The sequence below is a fragment of the Nelumbo lutea genome, chromosome 2, assembly GCF_056320005.1.
Source record: "Nelumbo lutea isolate HS-2025 chromosome 2, American lotus-T2T, whole genome shotgun sequence".
NCBI lineage: Eukaryota > Viridiplantae > Streptophyta > Magnoliopsida > Proteales > Nelumbonaceae > Nelumbo > Nelumbo lutea.
The window spans coordinates 62,618,366-62,639,060 of record NC_142685.1 but is presented as its reverse complement, the minus strand read 5'-3'; the positions used below and the strand labels follow the sequence as shown (position 1 = coordinate 62,639,060).

The window sequence follows — 20,695 nt, the reverse complement described above, 5'->3', positions numbered from 1 at the left end:
ACCGTGTCACATAGGTTGAACCTCCATCAGATGATGAGCCTTCATTAGAAGATCATCTTTGCAGTAACATCAGCTTTTACAAAATGCTAAAATCCTCTGACGTCAACTACTCAACTGCATTTTATTGACGAGAAAAGTTGCTCTTTAAGTTGCCATTCGGCAAAAATGTCTAAATCCTGAAGCTCTCGGTGACGGTGAGATTCTGGACGGAATGATGAGAATCGCAATGAGCAGTGCGACTCATTCTCAATCCTGTACTGAAAACCGGTTTAAGTTTGTGACCAGGAACATTACTGAATCCAGCAGGTCAATCCCATAATGTTCAAGGAAACAAAGGTCTTCAAAATGGGTTTGACTAATAATGCCTTGAACAGGGAGCCAGCTCGGAAATCCAAATGAAGAAAACTTGCCATCCACTAGAAAGTTAAGATTTGTCTTATTATTCCCTCGTTAAGCTTTCAAGATATTTAACCGCCCAAATCCTTCTGCCGATTTCAAGTTCTGAAGACATGGCTTTCAACCACCTTCTGCGTGTATTTGGTGAGACTGGATGCGTTCTCAAAGGAAGAACTGTCCATGCCATGATTATTACATCTGGGTTTTCCCTTGATGTTTATACCAGCAATCATTTGGTCTCCATGTACGTCAAATTCGGACGCTTCAACGATGCCCGGCGCCTGCTCAATCAAATGCCTGATAGAAATCTGGTTTCTTGGACAGTCTTGATTGCCGGGTATTCTCAGGCTCGATTTGCAGAGGAAGCGCTGGATTGTTTTAGATCAATGGTTGCCGAAGGTATCAATCCGAACCATTACACTTATGTCAGTGCTATCTCCGCTTGTGCGAACACTGGAGCTGCTCGAACTGGTAAGGAAGTTCATGGAAAGATCTACAGGACCGAGCAAGAACCGAATAGCTTTGTGGACAATTGCTTGGTAAATCTATATGTCAAATGTCGTCTGATGAAGTCGGCTCAACTAGTGTTCGACTCAATTCTGGAACCAAATTTAGTTTCTTGGACTTCGCTTCTTTCAGGCTATTGTCAGTGTGGGGATAATGAGGAGGGCTTGAGAATCTTCTTACAATGTCGCAGAGCTGGTGTGAAGGCTAGTGAATTCATATCTGCAAGCGTATTGGGTGCTTGTGCTGCTCTAGAAAATTTGGAGGCTGGGATGCAGGTGCATTCTGAAATTATAAAGTCTGGAATTGGATCAGATCAGTTCATTGTGACGGGTATTATCCACTTATACGCAAAGTGTGGCAAGTTGCAACTTGCTCGCCAGGCTTTTCTGGAGTTGGAGAAGCCACCATTGTCGTCCTGGACTGCCCTAATAGGAGGATGTACCCAACAAGGAGAGGTTAAGGAAGCCATTGATCTGTTCCAGAAGTTGCACTCTTTGGCTATCAAACCCAGTGATCACACATTTTCATCCATTCTCGGGGGCCTGGCTGATGCCATGGCAATTGAAGAGGGGAAACAGATCCACTCTTTCATCATAAAATCAGGGTTTAATTCAGTTACTTTTGTTGTCAACTCTATACTGGATTTGTACTCAAAGTGTGGGCTGCTTGAGGAATCATCCAAGGTTTTTGAAGAAATAAAGGGGAAAGATGTGGTCTCGTGGAATGCCATGATATCCGGTTACATTAAACAGGGCAAATTCAAAGATGCCATAGAGCTTCTGGATAAAATGGTGCTTGAAGGCTTGAACCCAAGTCCTTATACTTATTCCAGTATTTTGAGTATTTGTGGCACCATTCCAGCCATAGAGTGGGGCAAGCAAATCCATTGTTGCATAATAAAACCAGGATTTGATACCAATGTGGTTGTTGGGAGCTCACTTGTGGACATGTATGCAAAGTGTGGGAGGATAAGCGATGCCCAGAAAGTTTTCAATAATCTGACTTCTAAAAGCTTGGTCTCTTGGAACACCATGCTTGTTGGATATGCCCAACATGGGTTTGGCGGGGAAGCTTTGGAAATTTTTGGGGAGATGCAGAGGGAGGGGATTTCTCCCAATGATATAACATTTCTTGGAGTGTTGTCTGCCTGCGGGCATGTTGGTAATGTGGAGGAAGGGTGGAGCCATTTCAATTCCATGATCAGAGACCATCGCATTGTTCCGAGGATCGATCACTACTCATGCATGGTTAGTCTCTTAACTCGCAAGGGGCAGATTCGACGAGCTTATGAGTTCATAAAGGGTATGCCCATGGAGCCGGATAAGGTCGTTTGGCGCTGTCTCTTGGCAGGATGCAAGGCTCAAAATGATTTGGTTGTTGGAAAATATGCAGCTGAGAAAATTTTGGAAATTGATCCAGAAGATGCTTCAGCTCATATAATGCTGTTTCGTGTATATGCAGAGGCAGAGATGTGGGACGAGACGGCTCAAGTGAGAAAGAGAATGAAGGAAAAGGGGTTGAAGAAAGATCCTGGGCATAGTTGGATTGTGGTGAAAAACAAGGTAACTTCTTTCATTGCAGGTGACAATGCACATGTTCATGGAGACAGTTTGCATAAGGTCGTAAGTAGATTGACGAATCAGATGATTGATGCTGGATATACACCTAATTTGCGGTTCTCGCACCCATCTGTAGAGTGAAGAATCATAGGATGGAGAGAAGGAAAAAAAACTAAAGAAATGGACAGAAAAAAGCATTTATAACTCAAGTCTTTCAGTGAATCATGTATTGCAGCATCTCTTGCTTAGGCCTATTGAGATTTAGTTGATTGCTATCTAATTCAGAAAAATTAATAACAGTGGATGAACACAATTGAAGGTAACGCAAAATGCTGCATTCCTAGATTCCCAGAGACAGAATTGATATGTTGTAAATAGAGGGGTAATTTACATGCAGTGATAGCAGTCGGGGGATGATAACATAAAAGAGTTTGTCTAGACGATAGATGTCCTATCCCCATTAGAGAAACCGGAGATGGGACGAGGTGAAGGTAAAACAAGACCGCCAAACTGTCGAGAAGACAATGGTGTGGGGGGAAGCCTTGGGGAGAGGTTCACAAATTCTAAGGCTTGTACCCTCAGTTCTAGAGGGTAGTCTGCAACACAACCAATCCTTGGACCAGCTCCCGTTGACCATTTTAACGAGAGTTGATGACCCAGCTGATATGAACTTGCTGCTTTCTTGGAATTGATCCTCTGCAATATTGCTTTCTTGGGGACTTCTGCTCTTGGACTTCGGAGACCACCAGATAAGGTCCTCTTGTAAGTACCTCTGCTTTCAGTTTGAGCATCTTCAGTTTTTTCAGTTTGGGAAACTTCAGTTTCTTTGATGAGCTGCTCTTTCTCCACTTCAATGGAACTTTGAAGTTGTAGAGGTTCTGGAATTGTTGGGACTCTAGTGATCCCCTCTTTTGCTAATTTGTCTTCATTGTTGTCATAGTCTTCAGTAGAGGATTTTATCTGGAAAACATGGCAAACTCACAAGAATTACAAAGATGAGAAAATATAATCAACCAATTTTGGTGATATGACTTGTAAACTATATACCTGAACTTCATTGATGTTGACTCCGTTATCCCTGAGGAAGGTTAGGAAACCATCAAGATTCTCATCAGTTGGGCGGTAATGCCCACTATATGCTGAGATAGACTGCAAACAAGAATCCAATTCTGAATCAGATGAAAAGATTGCTGACTTCATTTTGATATTGTAATTTAATGATAGAGGGTGTCGGGATGCTATTTTATTATTTCACAGTGGAAGAATATTCAATTAAAAGTTTCCCAATTCAGCAATAAGTTGTAAATGACTGGAGGTGTTTTAACATTGGCAAACAATGTATTCATGTTTCTGTAATTTTACACTTGGGTTTCCAATTCAACATTCAAGTCAGTGTCACAAGTGGGCATGACTTGGCATCCCCATTGAAGCCATCTATTAATATTTCACGTCTACAAGGCAAACCCCTAATTGAACAGAACCCCAGACGTCCCTAAGGTCAAGTAGCATAGCTTTCGATGCAAACAGGGTTTTAAAGTTTTACATTTCTGCAGCCTCAAATTTTCTCAAATGTAAATAGCATTTGCCAACTTTCATAATCGCTAAGAAGATACATCATTCCAATTATGCCCCCAAGGTATCGCCCTAACATAAACAGTAGTTCAGAAAAGCAATATAATTGTGATATATCTTCTGTACCTTGAGCACTCCATTTTCAGCATCAAGTCTTCCAGCTGCCAAAGTAGTTCCTCCCGCAAGGAAGCTGGAATGATGAAATGACCCCTTCTCTTTCTAGATGATGCAAACAATTTGTTAGTTTATAGGGAAGCAGAGGTAGTAAAGGAGATGGAATAGAAAAACTAAAAACATAAAAACAAAAAATTGCTTAATCATTTGTAACTAACCTTGCCAGCATAGAGTTTCTTAGAGGTGCTCATCACAAAAATCCATTTTGCATCTCGTGATATACGTGTATCAAGAAATGTTTGTGTTTGTTTATGCACGATTTTCCCATTGACAACCAAGTATTCATAGTTTTCCCTCTCTTGCTGATTCCAATAAGAAGTCACCACAAAAAAGGAATACATAAATATTAGGTGCAAAGACCATTGAACTGTTAAAATTAACAGAACCAAACTGCAAATCTATCTACTTTGCTCTAGACAAACAAATCACATACAGGTCCAAGGTATTTGATGCATTGTTGTCGAAGTTTAGATCTTGGGAATTCTTTGAGATCAACCTCTTTGCCATCTCCAATATCCAACCTGCAACAAAATATTATTAAACATTGAAATACTTTAATTTGTGGTGATTTAATCGTTCTTATATTCTTGTGCTGCAGAGCACAGGAAGGCTATAACCAGTTACAAACCATTCGAAAATGGGAATAAATAGAAGAGCTTACTTAGCACAAAAAGGAGAGGTATTTAAGAACAAAAAAAAAAAATCCATGGAATCCAGAGAGCTATTGTGACCCAGTATTTGAGAGAATTAGGTGGGAAGATTCCTGGGGTCACACTACCCCTCGTCTCTGTTAACCTCCTTTCTGTACAAAAAATAATAATAATAATAATAAAAGAAAAACAAATCCCTCCCTTTGGAATAATTTATAAGGACCCCTTCAACAGGGAATTCAAGATCCTAAGCACATCTGAGTCCTATAACCCCAATCAAGCTGTTTCCACTTTCAATGGCCTCCCCATAGTGCCGAGCAGCGAAATTTTACCATGACAACCAAAAAATAAAAATAAAAAATAAAAAATAAAAAATAAAGTATTGTGTTATAACTGTAGTGCCTGCACACCAATCGGGCTGTTTCCACTTTCCATGGCCTCCCCACAGTACCGAGCAGCAAAACTTTACCATGACAACCAAAACAATTCAAAAAGTAGTGTTATAAACTGTAATGCCTGCACTCTGGACTTCACATTCACCAGATTTTACTGTGACCTTACTGTAGAACATATGCTATACTAGTGTCCAAGGATCATCCTTTTGATCCTGGGCAAATGCTATTGCACTTGTTAGAGAGGAACATGGACCTTTCAGGAAAAGGTTTAAGACAACAAATTCGAGCTCGTTCATATCATTATTAGCATTTAGTAAAAATATGACAGGAGATTATCGTATTAAAAGAACCCTTACCTCTTATGTACTTAAAACCGTAAAAAAAAGGAAGAGGAAAACGAAAATCTATGCAACTCACCAGTAGAAGAATGGCTGCCCAGCATCTGTTTTACACCACTCTTCATAATAGATGCGCAAGCCGTGACCGTATCTATGTCGTGGATCGATCTGTAATAAAACAAATTTCAAAATAAAAAGAAACTAAGAATATAGTCACCAGAATACATAATAAGCTCTACATGATAAAAAGGAAAAAAATATCAATCTTGAAGGGAGTAGAAATTTACAGCTTCAATCCAGTGCTGAAATGCTAATTTCTGAGCTTTGGCGTCTTTGGATAAACCCTTTCCCACCTGCCGAAGGTCAAATTATTTGATATAATTAGCTAAACCAAAAATTATTGGTTTACCAATCTTACTTTGGAGGAGAAACACGTAAAGGACAAGAAAACAAAGGAAATAAAAAACGACAATACAGTTCCCCTGTTTTCTGGTTGAATAAAAAAAATGAAACACAACAAAGAAACACAACAAACCTTTGAAGCATTTAATCTGACTCGGTTCCATCGCGAAACTGCAGTTTCCGGTTTCGAGAAGTTGAAGAACGAAATCGTACTGTGATTTAGCCGAGCAAAGTCGATAGCTTGCCACCTTCAGTTAAAATAGAAGAAAGAATCATCAGACAGACAGACAGACAGACAGACAGAAGTTAGACTGTTAAAAGTACAAGGAAATTGGAGACCTACCAAAGCTCTTCAGCGACAACGGCGGAATCTGCTAACCTGCGCCGTGTACGATAACTCCTGTAAACTTTCTGCAGCTTCACGGCAGCTGTGGATTCAGAACTCGGGCCTCCATGACCATTGATCCCCGGCTGTTTAACACAGGGGCTCAAAACAACGGAGGTTTCCTGGCTCACGAAGCCATGGCCATTGGTCGCCGTCAATTTCTGAGCATGATCGGAAGCAGTCAACAGTTTAGAACTCTTGCATTCAGCAACATAAGCCGCTATGGATTCTGTGTCACCATTCAAAGAAAGAGACGTTTCAGAGCTCCCGCATTCTTGAGAGCAGAGTTTTGACGACAATCTGGCAAGTGACGGGGTTTCGACTTCCATTTAAGATCTTAACAAAGGTCCCAACTAAAACCCTAGAAGAGAATTCAGAGAGAGAAAGAGAGGGGCAAGAAAGCTGTTGGTGAACTGAGTGATGATGAGGGTCTCTCTGCTTCGTTGGTGAGTATTTATTGTTGAATACTAGAATTTTCTTTAACAAAAATAATTTAAAAATTCATTTATTTTTATTTTTACATAGTTGGTAGTGCAAACTGCGAAGAACGCAGGAGATGGATTCCAGGTGGGCCCCACTCCGACTCAAGTCACAGAAGTGATCCTATTAGCCACTTTATCTGGCCACGCTACTTGGCTGTTAAGCAGGTGGATTACGCAGCCTTATCCACGCATCTTCTACGGTCGATCTAGAATATTTTGTCATCACAGGTAGGGACCATAATCTCAATGTTCTATCAAACCGTGAGAGATGAGATGCATGGGCTGAGGCCTTGAGGGGACGTTCATCAATTCGACAGAGATAGGCGTCACCCCCACGGCGTGCTACGAGAATGACTTCTGCCTCGCCTCATGAAATTGCACAAACACCATCATTCCCGAGTCCCGAAGAGGCGAAGACCGACGGACACGAGTATTTACTATTTGACATCGTTTTATAGAATTACATATAGTGTCATCTTCCAGGCTATGAGTGCAAAACAAATATGTACGGTGCAAAATAGCACTGTTCCCAAAATGAACCACTGGGATGTCAATTAGATAGTACTACGGTAGTACAGTATTAGACTAGGGGTGAAGCATGAGCTGCTCGGTCGGAGATTGGCTTCAGTCCGTGCAAATCCGTGCTCACACCGTTCATGCACATCTTGCAATTTTACATTGTGAATATTTTCGTAGATATTCTCAGGATTGAAGGTCAAACCAAGCCAAACACTAAGGCTGTGTTTGGTTTGAAGGATAAAGTAAGAAAAAGAAGAAAAAGAAAGAGAAATCTTTTATGTTCGGGCCTGGCCAAGTCCTAGGTCAATCATACCTAAGCCTAATTCTAGCTTAACTTAATATAATTTGGGCTTTGTACAATTATTAAAATCAAACTTAGAAATAAAATGGAATTGAAAATATGTATAAGTTACATCAACAAATATATATATATATATATATATATATATATATATATATATTATATGTGTGTGCAAATATAATTAGAAATAGTATCTTATAATGAATAAATATATACATATAATATATGAATATATTTGCAAGGTTCAAAGTATTGATACTTATCGTGTCGGTGGCTTCCCTATATGCCCTTACAAGGGGTGTATTGGGGTTCTAACCAGTTCAGGGGGTGGAGGAGCCTTAATCCGGCCTTTTGCATCAATATTTTGAACATTGTATATTTGTTCCAACAATAATGGATTACCCAAGGCTTCAAACCAAGTTCAATTTAAGATTTTTAGTATGTGTTTGGGTGCAATGCAAATAAATTTGCACTGATGCAAAATCATGGCAGTGCAAATGATTTGAATGTAAACTCTCACCTATTTTTGTTTTAAATTTTAGTTTATTTTATTTAATTGCAATATAATTGAAATAAATTAAAACATGAAGCAGAATAAAGTAAAACTCAAAACAAAGTTAAATGAGGATTTATATTTTTTTCATTTGCATTCTCTTACATTTGCACTCATATAAATAAAATTGTACTTCAACTAAACATAGCCTTTAACAGTTTGAATTTAGGTCAGGCCCAAATTTTCTATGAAGAAGTACGGAAACACACGATGCAGAATTCTGAATTCCAACCCCCCTATTACTAGCCCTCTCCCCCTATAAACCACATCCTGTCCGTAAATTTAGCATCAATTCACAGTCAGATGCATTCCCCATGTACTTTGGGGTTATAAAATTTTGATCTGGGCTGATTAGTCATTCTCCCAATTTTCTAACTTAGGCTTAGGCCGAAAGCTCAAGGTCAATGAGTTGGATTGGGTCATCCCGGTTGGGGCCTTGCCCAAATTGCACCTCAAATCAGTATGTTGGATTGTGGTAAAACCACACTGGCCTAACCTTTTGGATCGGGTCAGTCTTAATCGGTTTTGGGGTCAGTTAACTCAACCCTCTGACATTGCAACATTGAGAGACTTTTGTGTATATTAGTTTGATTGAGTACAGGTGTGATATATATTATTTGGATTGGGTTCGAGCTAAGCAAACCTATCCGTTGCCATGTTTCTGGACACCCACGTGTCGGGTAGGCGGGTACAGATCTCTACCGAACCCTAATTTGTCCTTTTCTTTGACGTTGACTACAAAATCTTAAAGATTTGAATTGATTAAATGGTTAATACGGATCAGCATTGACTCACCACCTTCCACATTTTGTCCCGTCCCGAACAAACCAACAGCCCCGAGTCCGAGTGTGCCCCACTTCAACCAACGATTCAACGTCATATTGGATTACATTTCCAGCTCTTTGCGAGGAAAAGAAGAGAGAAAAGAAGAAGAAGAAAAAAGCGAAATGGGAGAGAAGATAAAAGTCGAATTAATTTGGAAAGCTTGATACATGTAACTTCATTTCCATCTCTTCTAACAATTAGAAATGACCCATTGAAGAACTGACCCATTTCGGATGAAGAACTTGTGCTTTTAAGTTCATTGAAAAAAGCAGAATTGCATTATTCAGTTTCAAATATTTAACCATTATTTTTATTGTATTTAATTATTATATATTAATCCTTTTCTATAATATTCCTCATTTAATAATGATATTTTCTGCACGTTTCATGTAGGAGAAAAATAAGAATTTGTTCTAGATCTCATATGCACAATTTTTTTTTTTTTAAATCACTCTTTCTTTGCTCTCACCTACCAATCAGCCAGTAATGTTACCCACCAAAATAACAAACCAAGGTGGTATTAGATAAAAGAGACACAGACCCATGCAACGCACAGGCTTGTGTTTAAAAAAATGTCAATATTACATTCAGTTTTTTAATTGAATTGATTGTGGGGGAGTTTAAATAATCCTATATTTATTTTTTTGCTTTTAAAATTTAAAAAATACAAAATTCTAAACAGGTTGAAAAATAATATAAAGAATCTAACATGGACAATTGCATTTTAGAATATACTATAGATAGGGATTAGTATTTTCTAAGTAAAATCTACGAAATGTTTGGATAAAAATATTTACATTTTAAAAAATCGATTTCACATGCATGCACTGCTAGGGGTGTAATCGAGTCAAGTCAAGCCGAGTATTGAGCTCAAGCTCGACTCATAAACACAAAGTTCGAAACTCAACTCAAGCTCGACTTGAGTTTATACTTGCGACTTACTTGAGCTCGGCTCAACTCGAGCTGATTATAAATAAATTAATATTAAAAACTAAAACATATTTTGAAAATCAATTATAAATGTATTTATTTATATTATAAATAAATTAGTATAAAAAATTGTGTTTATTTATATTATAAATACAAATATATTAAAAAATATATTATTTTATTATGATCTTGATTTGTCTCACGAGCCACTTGATTTGGTTATTGTGAAGCTCGAACTCCATTTAACCAAGTACTCGACTTGAGTCAAGCTTGACTCAAACTTGATTATTGTGAGCGGTGAGACGAACTCACGAGTAGTCTCGGCTTCCCATTCAACAGAATGGGATCTGCTCCTCACACTTGGGCGCCTCACATGCACATCCATCGTGCATTGAGAACATCTCCCACAAAAAATAACTTACAAGTATGGGAGATATTCCCAATGCATGGTAGGATGTGCATGTGAGGCGCATGTGAGGCACCCTATGTGAGGAGCAGATCCGGTCTCCCATTCAACCACCCAATGAAATACAAGCAGATCAGCCATGAAAATTAAAAATAGTTCATGTGACGTTCTTTTGAATTTATTTTTGCCATGACCTATTTATATTTCATTAGAGGGTTGCAAGTAGAGGTGACAACGAGCTGAGCTTTTCACGAGTTGCTCAAGCCTATTAGAGCTCGGCGCTCGGCTCGTGAGGCTCGCGAGCCGACTTGAGTATATATTATAATTCTTAATTTTTTAAATATCAAATTAAAATATTTTTATATATTTTTTTTATTAGTCTTGAGCTGAGCTTGAGCCTCGTACTATTCAGCTCAATTCAGTTCAAATCCACCCCTAGTTGCAAGGGAGTGGTGTGTCGTAGTCGTAGGCTCGCAACAAATGTGCTAGGTCTCAAGAAAAAATTAAGAAATGGTTGGAAATAGAGATGCGAACAGGTCAGGTTTGGCATGGGTTTGCCTCAATCCTAACCGAACTCGACCTTCCTTAAAATACATAATTCCAAACCAAACCTGATCCTATAGGGTCTAACCCAATACCAACCCGACCTGACTCATAGCATTTCAATTATATTTTTTAACACGTTTTGAAGACCTAAAATTCATTAATTTAAGTTAAAAAATTATTTTATAAAATCTAAGATGTCACTTTTCTCATTTAGAAAAAGAAAAAAAAAATCAAAACCAATATGTAAATAAATCTTAAACTTTAAAGCTATAGAATTAAAAATCAAAAAGTTATAAAAATACTTTTTATATATATATATATATATATATATATATATATATATATATATATATATATATATATATATATATATATATATATATCTTAAACTTTAAAGCTATAGAATTAGAAATCAAAAAGTTATAAAATTACTTTATATATATATATATATATATATATATATATATATATATATATATATATATAAAGTATCATGACTCAACAAGGCCAATCAACCAAAACCCGAACTCAACTTAAGTTGAATAATCAAAACCTAACCTAACCCTAAAGCCAAATATGTTGACTCAATCCGACCCTCAAATTGGATTTTATCATTTAACCCAGCCATTGACATCCCTAATTGAAAGCCATAATAATGTTAAGAGTTTAGGATAAGGTAGACGATGATTCAACCTTCAGCAAGTAGAAAAACCGGAGAGGCACACAATAGAGTACAGTTAGAAGCCGTGATGAAGACATCCCTCAGAGGATGACTCCAAATCTACTTGGGATGTGGGGCTCCATGTGCTACCCCAGAGCTGTGTTGCCTCTCTGTCATTATCCTGTTTTATGAAAAAAAAATACTTGTGTGTTTATTTGTGATTAATCACTAGCCTGTTAGACATGTCACAGCAGAAGGGCGGACAAATTTGTGTTTTTAGATATGATGTTAAGAGTCCCGATCTGCTCTCCTCGCACCAACCTTATAATGCCTTGCAGTCGAAACCGGATTCAATCAAGGTCCACTTTAAGTTTTAACAATTTTATAGCCTTGCATTCCATGAAATAAAATACAAAAGTACGGAAATGTTTTTAATGCAAGGCTGTAAAAGCTGTTCGAATAGTGTTTAAATAACTGTTGCATTGACTGAAGCCCATCTACTCCCAGTCCTACATTGTGAATATCTTTCCTGCTTGGTTTTATTATTTATTTGAAAATGTTTTCAATGATATTGGTGTGAAGTGCACATGAACTCCAATATTATTTTATATAAACTTATTCATCTTTTCTTTTCTTTTTTTTCCTTTTTTTATTTTTTCTTTTAAATAAAATACAGCCTTAAAAAGTAAAAGAAAAAGCCCTGCATCATAAGTCCAAGTCTAAAGTTTCGGTTTTATTCTTGTGTACATATCCTTATATCCAGGTTGATTCAACCCAAAATGGAAACAACATCCAATTTAAGATACCAACTAGACAATCTGATCTGTAAATTATTTTTGATGGTATGAGGAATTCCGTTTTACAGTCTAAACAAGTGCTCTGTAGTCTGAAATTAGACAGTTCCTATGATCTTTATCGCATTCAACTTATAGTATATATATGACAATCTGAAAATATTCTACCCATTCAGTCACGGGTCACAAGTACTATACATCTATACATATGGGACATCTAGTTGAGATGACAATTAGGGCTCTTCATGAGTCGGGTTGGGTTGGTTTATTATAGTTTTTTCAATTGATTCGATTTGATCGGGTTACCTAACGTAGAAATTGAAATCGACTCAGTGTTAAGCAAAATCGACTTGGTCGGTTTGAGTCGGGTTGAGTCGGTTTGGGTTGGTTTCGGTTCTAAGTTCATCCATGTGATAAAATCTTGTTAATTTTAAAATAGTCATAAATTGAACATCATTTCAGTCATCTCCTATGATAAAATTTAAATGAAAAGTTAATCACAAAAGTTGTTTATCAATCACTATTCACTAATCCAAAGTTTCTTGCAACCATTCAAAAACTAGGTGGCCTAATGGGCTTTGGAACTTCATGTTTGAACTAGGAACTAAGTCGGTTCGGTTCGGGTCGGTTTTGGTTTTTTTGTGTGAAAACCGAAACCGACCCGAATCGTCGGTTTAGGAATTTACACAACCCGAAACCGACCCATGCTGATGAAAACTCGACCGACTCAGGTTGGATCGGTCTGGATTGGTTGGTTTGTTCGGGCTGAGCCTTCTTATGAACAGCCCTAATGACAACTCTTAGCCCTTCTATTGAGGGGCATCCTTCCAAGATAAATGCCAGTTCATGATCCAACCATGCTAATTTGGAGGTTGGAAGGGATTGAGCTCAGTTGTTTAACCCTTTAATTGTATAATAAAAGAATAATATAATTGTTAGGGTTAATGGCTCAATTTGTGGCATCAAGAGTAGAGATGTAAATTGGGTTGTGTCCTTTGTGACTTGGCATGGCCTAACATGATTTTGTGCTAGCTCCGCATGATGGAACACGAGCCGTGCCAGGCATGGCATAGTCATATGGGTCATGCCGGGTCTAGGGTTTTAGGTCCATAGACTAACACGACACAGCATGGCACGATTGTTATATATATATATAACATGAACCGTGCCAGGCATGGCACAATCATATGGGGCGTGCCGGGTCTAAGGTTTTAGGTCCATAGACTAACACAATACAGCATGGCACGATTGTTATATATATATTATAATTTTCAATTTTATTATACTATTTGATTTTATTATTGTATATATAAACAATTGTATGCATCAAAATTCATATAAAATAAAATTTTAACAGTTTTTTAATATTGTCTATTTTGTTGATTTACTTTAAGTTTTTTTTTATTCTTTTCAATTTTTTTAAAATACACCTCTCATGGATTGGCCCGGTCCATGACCTGACCTGGCACACGGCACAACATAGTACGGACCTATGTGGGCTGTGCCGAACTAACCCCCTAAAGTATCCTAAGGGAGGGAAGCACAAGCCGGTTTGGCCTACGGGCCAATATGGCAAGGCTTGCCAAAAGCAGAGGCTGCCCATGGCCATGCTGGACTGACACGATACGACCGAATTTACACCTTTAACTAATGAAGAGAATGATAAATTTTCAAGAAATTAAAATAAAATAAAAAACAATAATATGTTAAAAGTGAGCTAGATGGGTCGATGGGTCAAATGGGTCAACCGTTAGGGTTTTTGACCATGTCAACGGTTTTTGTAATAGGATGCGTTAGAAGTTTGATTCAAAACGGAATTGTGGCTGACTCATCAATCTAAATATTCTAATAAGCTGGGTTAATGATGGTATTGAACACCAACCAGCCACGTTTGGGAGTGGGACTGAAAAAGGCACTTTTTGAAATAAGCTTAAAATAAACGCTTTTTTAGTGTTTGTCACACTCATTGTAGTTTATTTACTAAAATTTGCAACCGCTTTATTTGATCAATCTTCTATCACGAATTATATATACATTTGAGAATGGCCACATGACCTCTTAAAATGAGTTGAAAATCTGAAATGGCATTGGTTCTGATTTTTTTTATTTCAAAAATACCCTTATCAGTTCTCATATCACACCGACTCCTTCCTTCTCCAGAGTCCAGGCCAATGTTATAATTTGAGGGGTGGATTTCTTTTTGTTTAAAATATCTTCTTGCAAGCATGAGAAAGGTAAATAGAGTTTATTTTGCTTTTCCTTTGCATAGAAAAACCCATTTTAAGCTTTTCCACCAAATAGATTTTTATTGGCTCTTTGACTTCCCCAATGCAAAAAGCACAGAAAACCAAGGTTTAAAGCACGTATGGGTAATAAAAACCATGCACTTTCATATTTTTTTCGTTTTTTTTTTCAAAAATTGATTTTTGGTTAGGATTTTATATATATTTTTAATTAAAAAAAGGATGCAAGTGTTTCGGAACCCAAAAGTTACAATACGATATATCTGAGATGTATCATATTGAAATTTTGATCCTTGCAAAAAAACCCATTAGAGAGAAACTCCCAAATGCGGCCTAAAGCTTTTCTAGACAACTAATCCTAATTTCTGCCAACAAGAGAGATGGTGTGGCTGATCCAATCCCTAATTAGCCATGTAATCACTCCTGTCTTCCACGTCAGCCCTAAATCCCAACTTGTGCAAGACTTTTTGAAGATGAGCAACGACTTCCTAACTGAAATTTATCCCACAAATAAGGAGTGGAAAGAGGAATACGTGGAGCCCTTTTAGGCCTTCAATGGTTTTGCTGATTTAAAAGTCGACTGGCAAATGCATTCCAATTCTTTAAATTTTAGACTTAAAAAGTACACAATTGTATATAAGACAGAGATGTTTCATGGTCCATCTTGACAAGCTCATTTTGGAATCTAGCATCCAGTCCTTTTCTTTTCTTTTAGGCTGCATTTGGTTGCAATCCAATTTTATTTGTACTAATGCAAATAAGAATACAAATAAAAAATTTTAATTTAATTTTGTTTTAAATTTTATTTTATTCTACTTCAGATCTTATCTTACTTCGTTGTACCGCAATCAAACAAAATAAAATAAATTTAAAACAAAACTTTAATCAAAATTTGCACCAAAATTTTAATGTTCGGCCTCATGTTTATAATTGATATATACAAACTCGCCCTACGTCTATAATCTATTCTAATGGGCTCACGATATTAAAGATGGAGATCTCAAAAATAAAAATTCCCCCAAGAAAAACAGAAAATTTCTTCTTAAGATCGTTGGATTTATGAGGAATTGATCTGTGCAGCTTTGCATAGGATAGGGAGACAATAAATTGCTTGACCATATAGGTAAAATATGACAAAGGAAGCTGCTATTCAACCTTCTCATCTGATCACAATATATATTCAATCTCCCTTAATTAATTTGATACACAGGAACCAAACCAGGGCGCTTGCATTTTGGTACAAAATCACAAAATGAATATAGTAATCAACTTTGACCATCTAAAGACAACCAAATATTCTAGATAATTTTGTCTTTAATGAGGGTGAATAGACTTGACTCAAGAAAGGAGTTCCACACACCCAAACCTGAGGTGATAGGGATATCATCTCTAGCCTGTGAGTAGAAACTTTAAAGTAGTTAATTTTTCTTTTATTTTTTTTAAAGCGTATAGGGAGGCAGAACGCCAAGAATATCAAAATTTTCCAGCTAGCGCCGGGAAAAACAGCCCAGGAAATTGCTTAGAAAAAGAATTTGACCCATGATATTTGGTCCAACCGTCCAAGATTGAGAATGATAACAGAAACCTTTTTTTATTGATTTGACTCTTCCAAATTGCCAACTGGTTGGTTTTGAAGGGAAAAAAATGGTTCAGCACAGGGTCAGAATTTGTAGGCATAAAATAGTGTCGGGCTAGGTATCAGTTTAGAATTGATGTCGATTCACATGAGGGCATAGGTGCATAGAATGTGGGTCATTGATATTTTGAATGGTTATAACTCTGACTTGTCCATACTTTTCCGTTAATAAAGTCTCTTATTGCAGGAGATTTGGAATGGAATCTAGCATGCACCAGGATTGAGTGAGTTATGGGATGGTTAGTACGGCTCTTGTTGTGGGAGATTTTGGAATGAAATCCCGTCTGCATCAGGGTTGAGCGAGTTATGGGTTTGGGGATGGGCCATCCCCATTGTGTACAGGGGTTGGCATCTTATGAACCCTTTAGTTCATGGGAAGCATGTACCTATAAATGAAAATTGTCATCTTATTGAGTTGCCAAAATTGTGGGATAAGCCGGAGAAGTTTTATTTGGGAGAAAGCTTAACTAAAAAGCTATATCTGAAGCGAAAATTGTACAAGCTAAAAATGGAAGAAGGTGGGAATCTTTTAGAACACCTAAATGTGTTCAACAGTATCTTGGATCAACTAAGGAAAGTTGATGTCAAGGTGGAGGAAGAAGACAATGCCCTTTTACTTCTTACCTCACTTCCTGATTTGTATGAAAACATGGTGACAACATTCCTGTACGGGAAACATACAGTGAAGCTAGAAGAAGTTACTGCATCTCTTCTATCCAATGAAGTTAGGAGGAAGCCTAAGTATGAGAACGAGCAAGACTCTACGTTGGTCACGGTGGGAATGGATTGAATCTAATATCACTTAGCCGATTAGACTCCAAGGGATGCAAGGTTTTTGCCGTAGGTGGACCCATGAAAATCACACATGGTGGTATAGTCTTGATGAAGGGAGAAAATGCAAGGGTTTGTATCATCTGGTTGGGAGTACAGTGGTTCCCAAGACATCGATGAAATATTGGAAATAGAATGCATAAGGTAGTGTGGCCACACGGAGGGTCTCTTTTGCAGATAAAGTGGAGACAATTGCTGCAAGTTTCCAATGTATAGATGATGGTGAGAGGAAGATTCTTGTTGGAAGAGATGAATGATTGATGTCTCTCTTTGAAATTAAATAGGACTATTAGCTTGGGTACAATTACATAGGTACACCGGCCGTCTTGTTTGAATCAGATGGAGTCAAGACCGAATGATTTAGATTATGTGTAACTGGTGATGTTTTGCCAATGGAGGTTTGCGGTATTTCAAATAGGTGAAGGCACAAATAGTATATCTCTAAGGTGGTTGAAAAATAAGCCAAGGTGAAAATTGTTGTGATTGTGTCTTATTTTACAACCATTGGATTCGTTTTAATCTAATGGTTGGTGTGGTCCCTCTTTAGGTTAAAGAGGTTTTACATATAAAAAGTTTCTTTTGTATATAGGGTTAAGGTTTTTTGGGAGAAAATGTGAGAGAAAAATACAGAGTGTTCTTGATATGAGAGTGGTTTTTCTCTTGTTTTTGTTCTTTGAGTTAAGAGGAAAGGGAGAACGGGTGTATAAGGGTTAAGGGTTGGTTTTAATTGCAAACCACAAGGTACTTGTATTGTTTCTCACTTTTCTTTTATAGTGAAGAACAGATTTCATCTCTCCTGTAGATGTAGGCGGTAAGGCTGAACCACATAAATTTTTGTGTCTTTGTAATACTTGTCTCACTATCATTTTTTATGCTATTTGATTTCTCGTGATTATTATTTCAAATACCTTATAATTTTATAGTGTGGGTGATTGTTGTGAGACCCCAACAAAAACTCCTTCCAAGCATCTCTCTTCTCTATCTTCCCATTGCACCGTTTCAATTGCAACCTCATGGTATCTTTGTTGTTGGGCTCTCTCTCTCTCTACTCTCCTTTTACTGTTCATTTCCTTTTCTCTCGATCAGTGATCAAACCAGAGCGGCAGTAGTTCTTCTCCCTTTTCGTCTCCATGCTCTCTTTTCTCCCCATGTTTCTTTCTTTCTCTTTCTCCCCTTTTCTTCTTCCTCTGTTTTTGATGCACCACCGTCTCTCTCTCCCTCCCATATTCCCCTTCTTATTCTTCTTGCTTTTCTACCTCTCTTCTGGTCTCCATCATCAACAATTAGGCATGGGTGTGTATTGAGCATGGGAACCATTGTTTGGTTCACCCGTTTATTAAAAAAACGTAAATGCTTGGATTTCTATGCCCAAAGCCGTTGGGAGAAGCGACAATGGGCTAGCATTTCACGAATCGTGTGCCCAACGTGGCATCAACGTGGATGCCAATGTGTCAGCCCGCGGTGTTCGATCTGGTTCTTCGCAGAGCAGTAAACCCTTGCCTTTTTACCCTAATGCGCATGAAGGGAACTGGGCACTGTTTGGTCTAAGGAGAACTACTGTCGTTGATGCCAATAGGATTGATAGTATCTACACTCTACTATTTCCCTTTTTTTCTTCTATTTTTTACATTTTTTTTTGCAGATCCATTGCCTTCTTCCCGCAAGTCTCCCCTGTTCGAAACCATCGGCAGAAATTTCTTCCCGCCATCGACCTACCTGTTCTCTCGTTCGTTGACGCTGGTAAGACTACCATCGACCCTGAGGCCATCTAGTATTCTTTCCGTTTTATTCCTATAAGGTATTTCATATTAATCTTCCCTTAGTCTCCCCTGTTCAAAGATCGTCTGAGTTGTTCTTGGAACATTCGACCTTGTTCACAACTTTAGAATTATAGGAGATGAATGTGCTAAAACATGTAAGAATAAATAAAGGGGGAGCAAGCAATCCTTAATCTTGCAGAATCATACAAATACCATTCAATATACGAAGAACAAGAAGCCGTGTTGCACCCCAAAGAATATCATGTTGCAGTTATCAATGATATTTAAACGTAAATACCTGTATCCATCGCAGTAGTTGAAACCCTTGCTGAATGAGTGATGAATCAATGGTTGGTTTTCCTCAGTTAAATCTTCCTTAGGTTTTCTCAGCTCTTTGACTCTAATGGAGTAGAGCAAGAGGGCGGCTAGATGATTTAACAAATTGGGAACCATAACCTAGGAGCCTTTATATTTTGACCTAATAGGATCCCATTAAGCCTATATGTGCTAAAATGGGGAATCCACTCATTAAGCCCCATACCTTTTTATTGAAGTCTACGGGCTTTGCATAAATGAATCACTTGATTTAGCCCACTTACAAGATAGCCCATCAATGCAATTGTTTCACTGAATATGTAAGCCCATTTAACAGAGATTAAAACCTAACAATCTCCCACTTGGGTTACATATGAGAACTGAAACAATTATATTGAAAGAATCCTTATATTGACACTTCTTATGCTAATTTCTTTAGACTTCTCCTTAGTTTCAATATGGTCCATCTCCTGTACTAATATGAGACCATGACGGCTTTCACCATATATATGCGTGACTAAACCTTTCATGCTCACCATATCAATGCATTCAATGACATAGATCAAGTATGGATGAGTGACATGGAAATTACATGCAATGTGATCTCAAAACATGCCTATTTCCAACTGGTTCAAATTTATTCTTTAGAGAGATCAATCAAAAATCACAAACATATCCAGAGATGTAGATGATGGAAAGAGTCATAAACTTTATTATGTGTAAATGTAGACATGCAAACATGCCTTAATCCATAGTGCATCCAAGAGCAAAAGAAAAGAAAACTCCCACTAAATCAAGGTATCATAAAACATGCCTATACCCATACGAGCAGTGTGCTCATGAAAGACCTTGGGCGACAATCCCTTAGTCAACGGATCCGCCATCATGGAGTTTGTCCCTATATGCTCTATGCAAATTTGACCACTCTGAACTCTTTCCTTAACAAATAGAAACTTGATATCAATATGTTTCGACTTCACAGAACTTCTATTGTTGTTGGAATACAGAACTGCAGATTTATTGACACACAATAATTTTAATGGCCTTTCAATGCCATTAACCATTCGCAACCTCGTGACAAAGTTATGCAGCCATATCCCATGATTGGATGCCTCAAAGCAAGCTATGAACTCTACTGCCATAGTTGAAGGGGCTATGAGCGTTTATTTGGCACTTTTCCAAGATATAGCTCCTCCAGCTTACATGAAAACATAGCCTAAAGTGGATTGTTTGCTGTCTTGGCATCCTGCAAAATCAGAATCAGAATACCCAATGATCTCCAAACTGTCTAATTTCCTACAGATTAACATGAAGTCCTTTGTTCTCTGTAAATACCGCATGACCCGTTTGGCTACTTTCCAATGATCCAGTCCTGGGTTACACAAATATCTGCCCAACAGTCCCACTATAAATGCTATATCGGGACGGGTACAAACTTGAGCATACATCAGACTTCCTATAGCCGAGGTATAGGGAACCTTTTGCATCTCCTTTATTTCAAGGTCCATTTTGGGG

General features: G+C 37.8%; 1 protein-coding gene and 1 pseudogene across 2 annotated transcripts; one reads left to right on the top strand and one right to left on the bottom strand.

Moving 5' to 3' along the window:
- Window positions 1–122: 122 nt before the first annotated feature.
- On the top strand, window positions 123–3,815 carry LOC148871129 (pentatricopeptide repeat-containing protein At4g13650 pseudogene; annotated as a pseudogene). The gene has a single exon (XR_016107137.1). The product of XR_016107137.1 is annotated as a pentatricopeptide repeat-containing protein At4g13650 pseudogene (transcript).
- LOC148871128 (IQ domain-containing protein IQM3-like) lies at window positions 2,776–6,964 on the bottom strand. The gene is made up of 9 exons (XM_088969336.1): window positions 6,337–6,964; window positions 6,127–6,241; window positions 5,879–5,944; window positions 5,671–5,759; window positions 4,642–4,729; window positions 4,367–4,510; window positions 4,161–4,253; window positions 3,510–3,611; window positions 2,776–3,422 (listed from the first exon to the last, which is right to left on the bottom strand). The coding sequence occupies exons 1-9, from the start codon at window positions 6,705–6,707 to the stop codon at window positions 2,898–2,900; spliced, it is 1,593 nt and encodes a 530-aa protein (XP_088825462.1). The 5' UTR covers window positions 6,708–6,964; the 3' UTR covers window positions 2,776–2,897.
- Window positions 6,965–20,695: the final 13,731 nt, after the last annotated feature.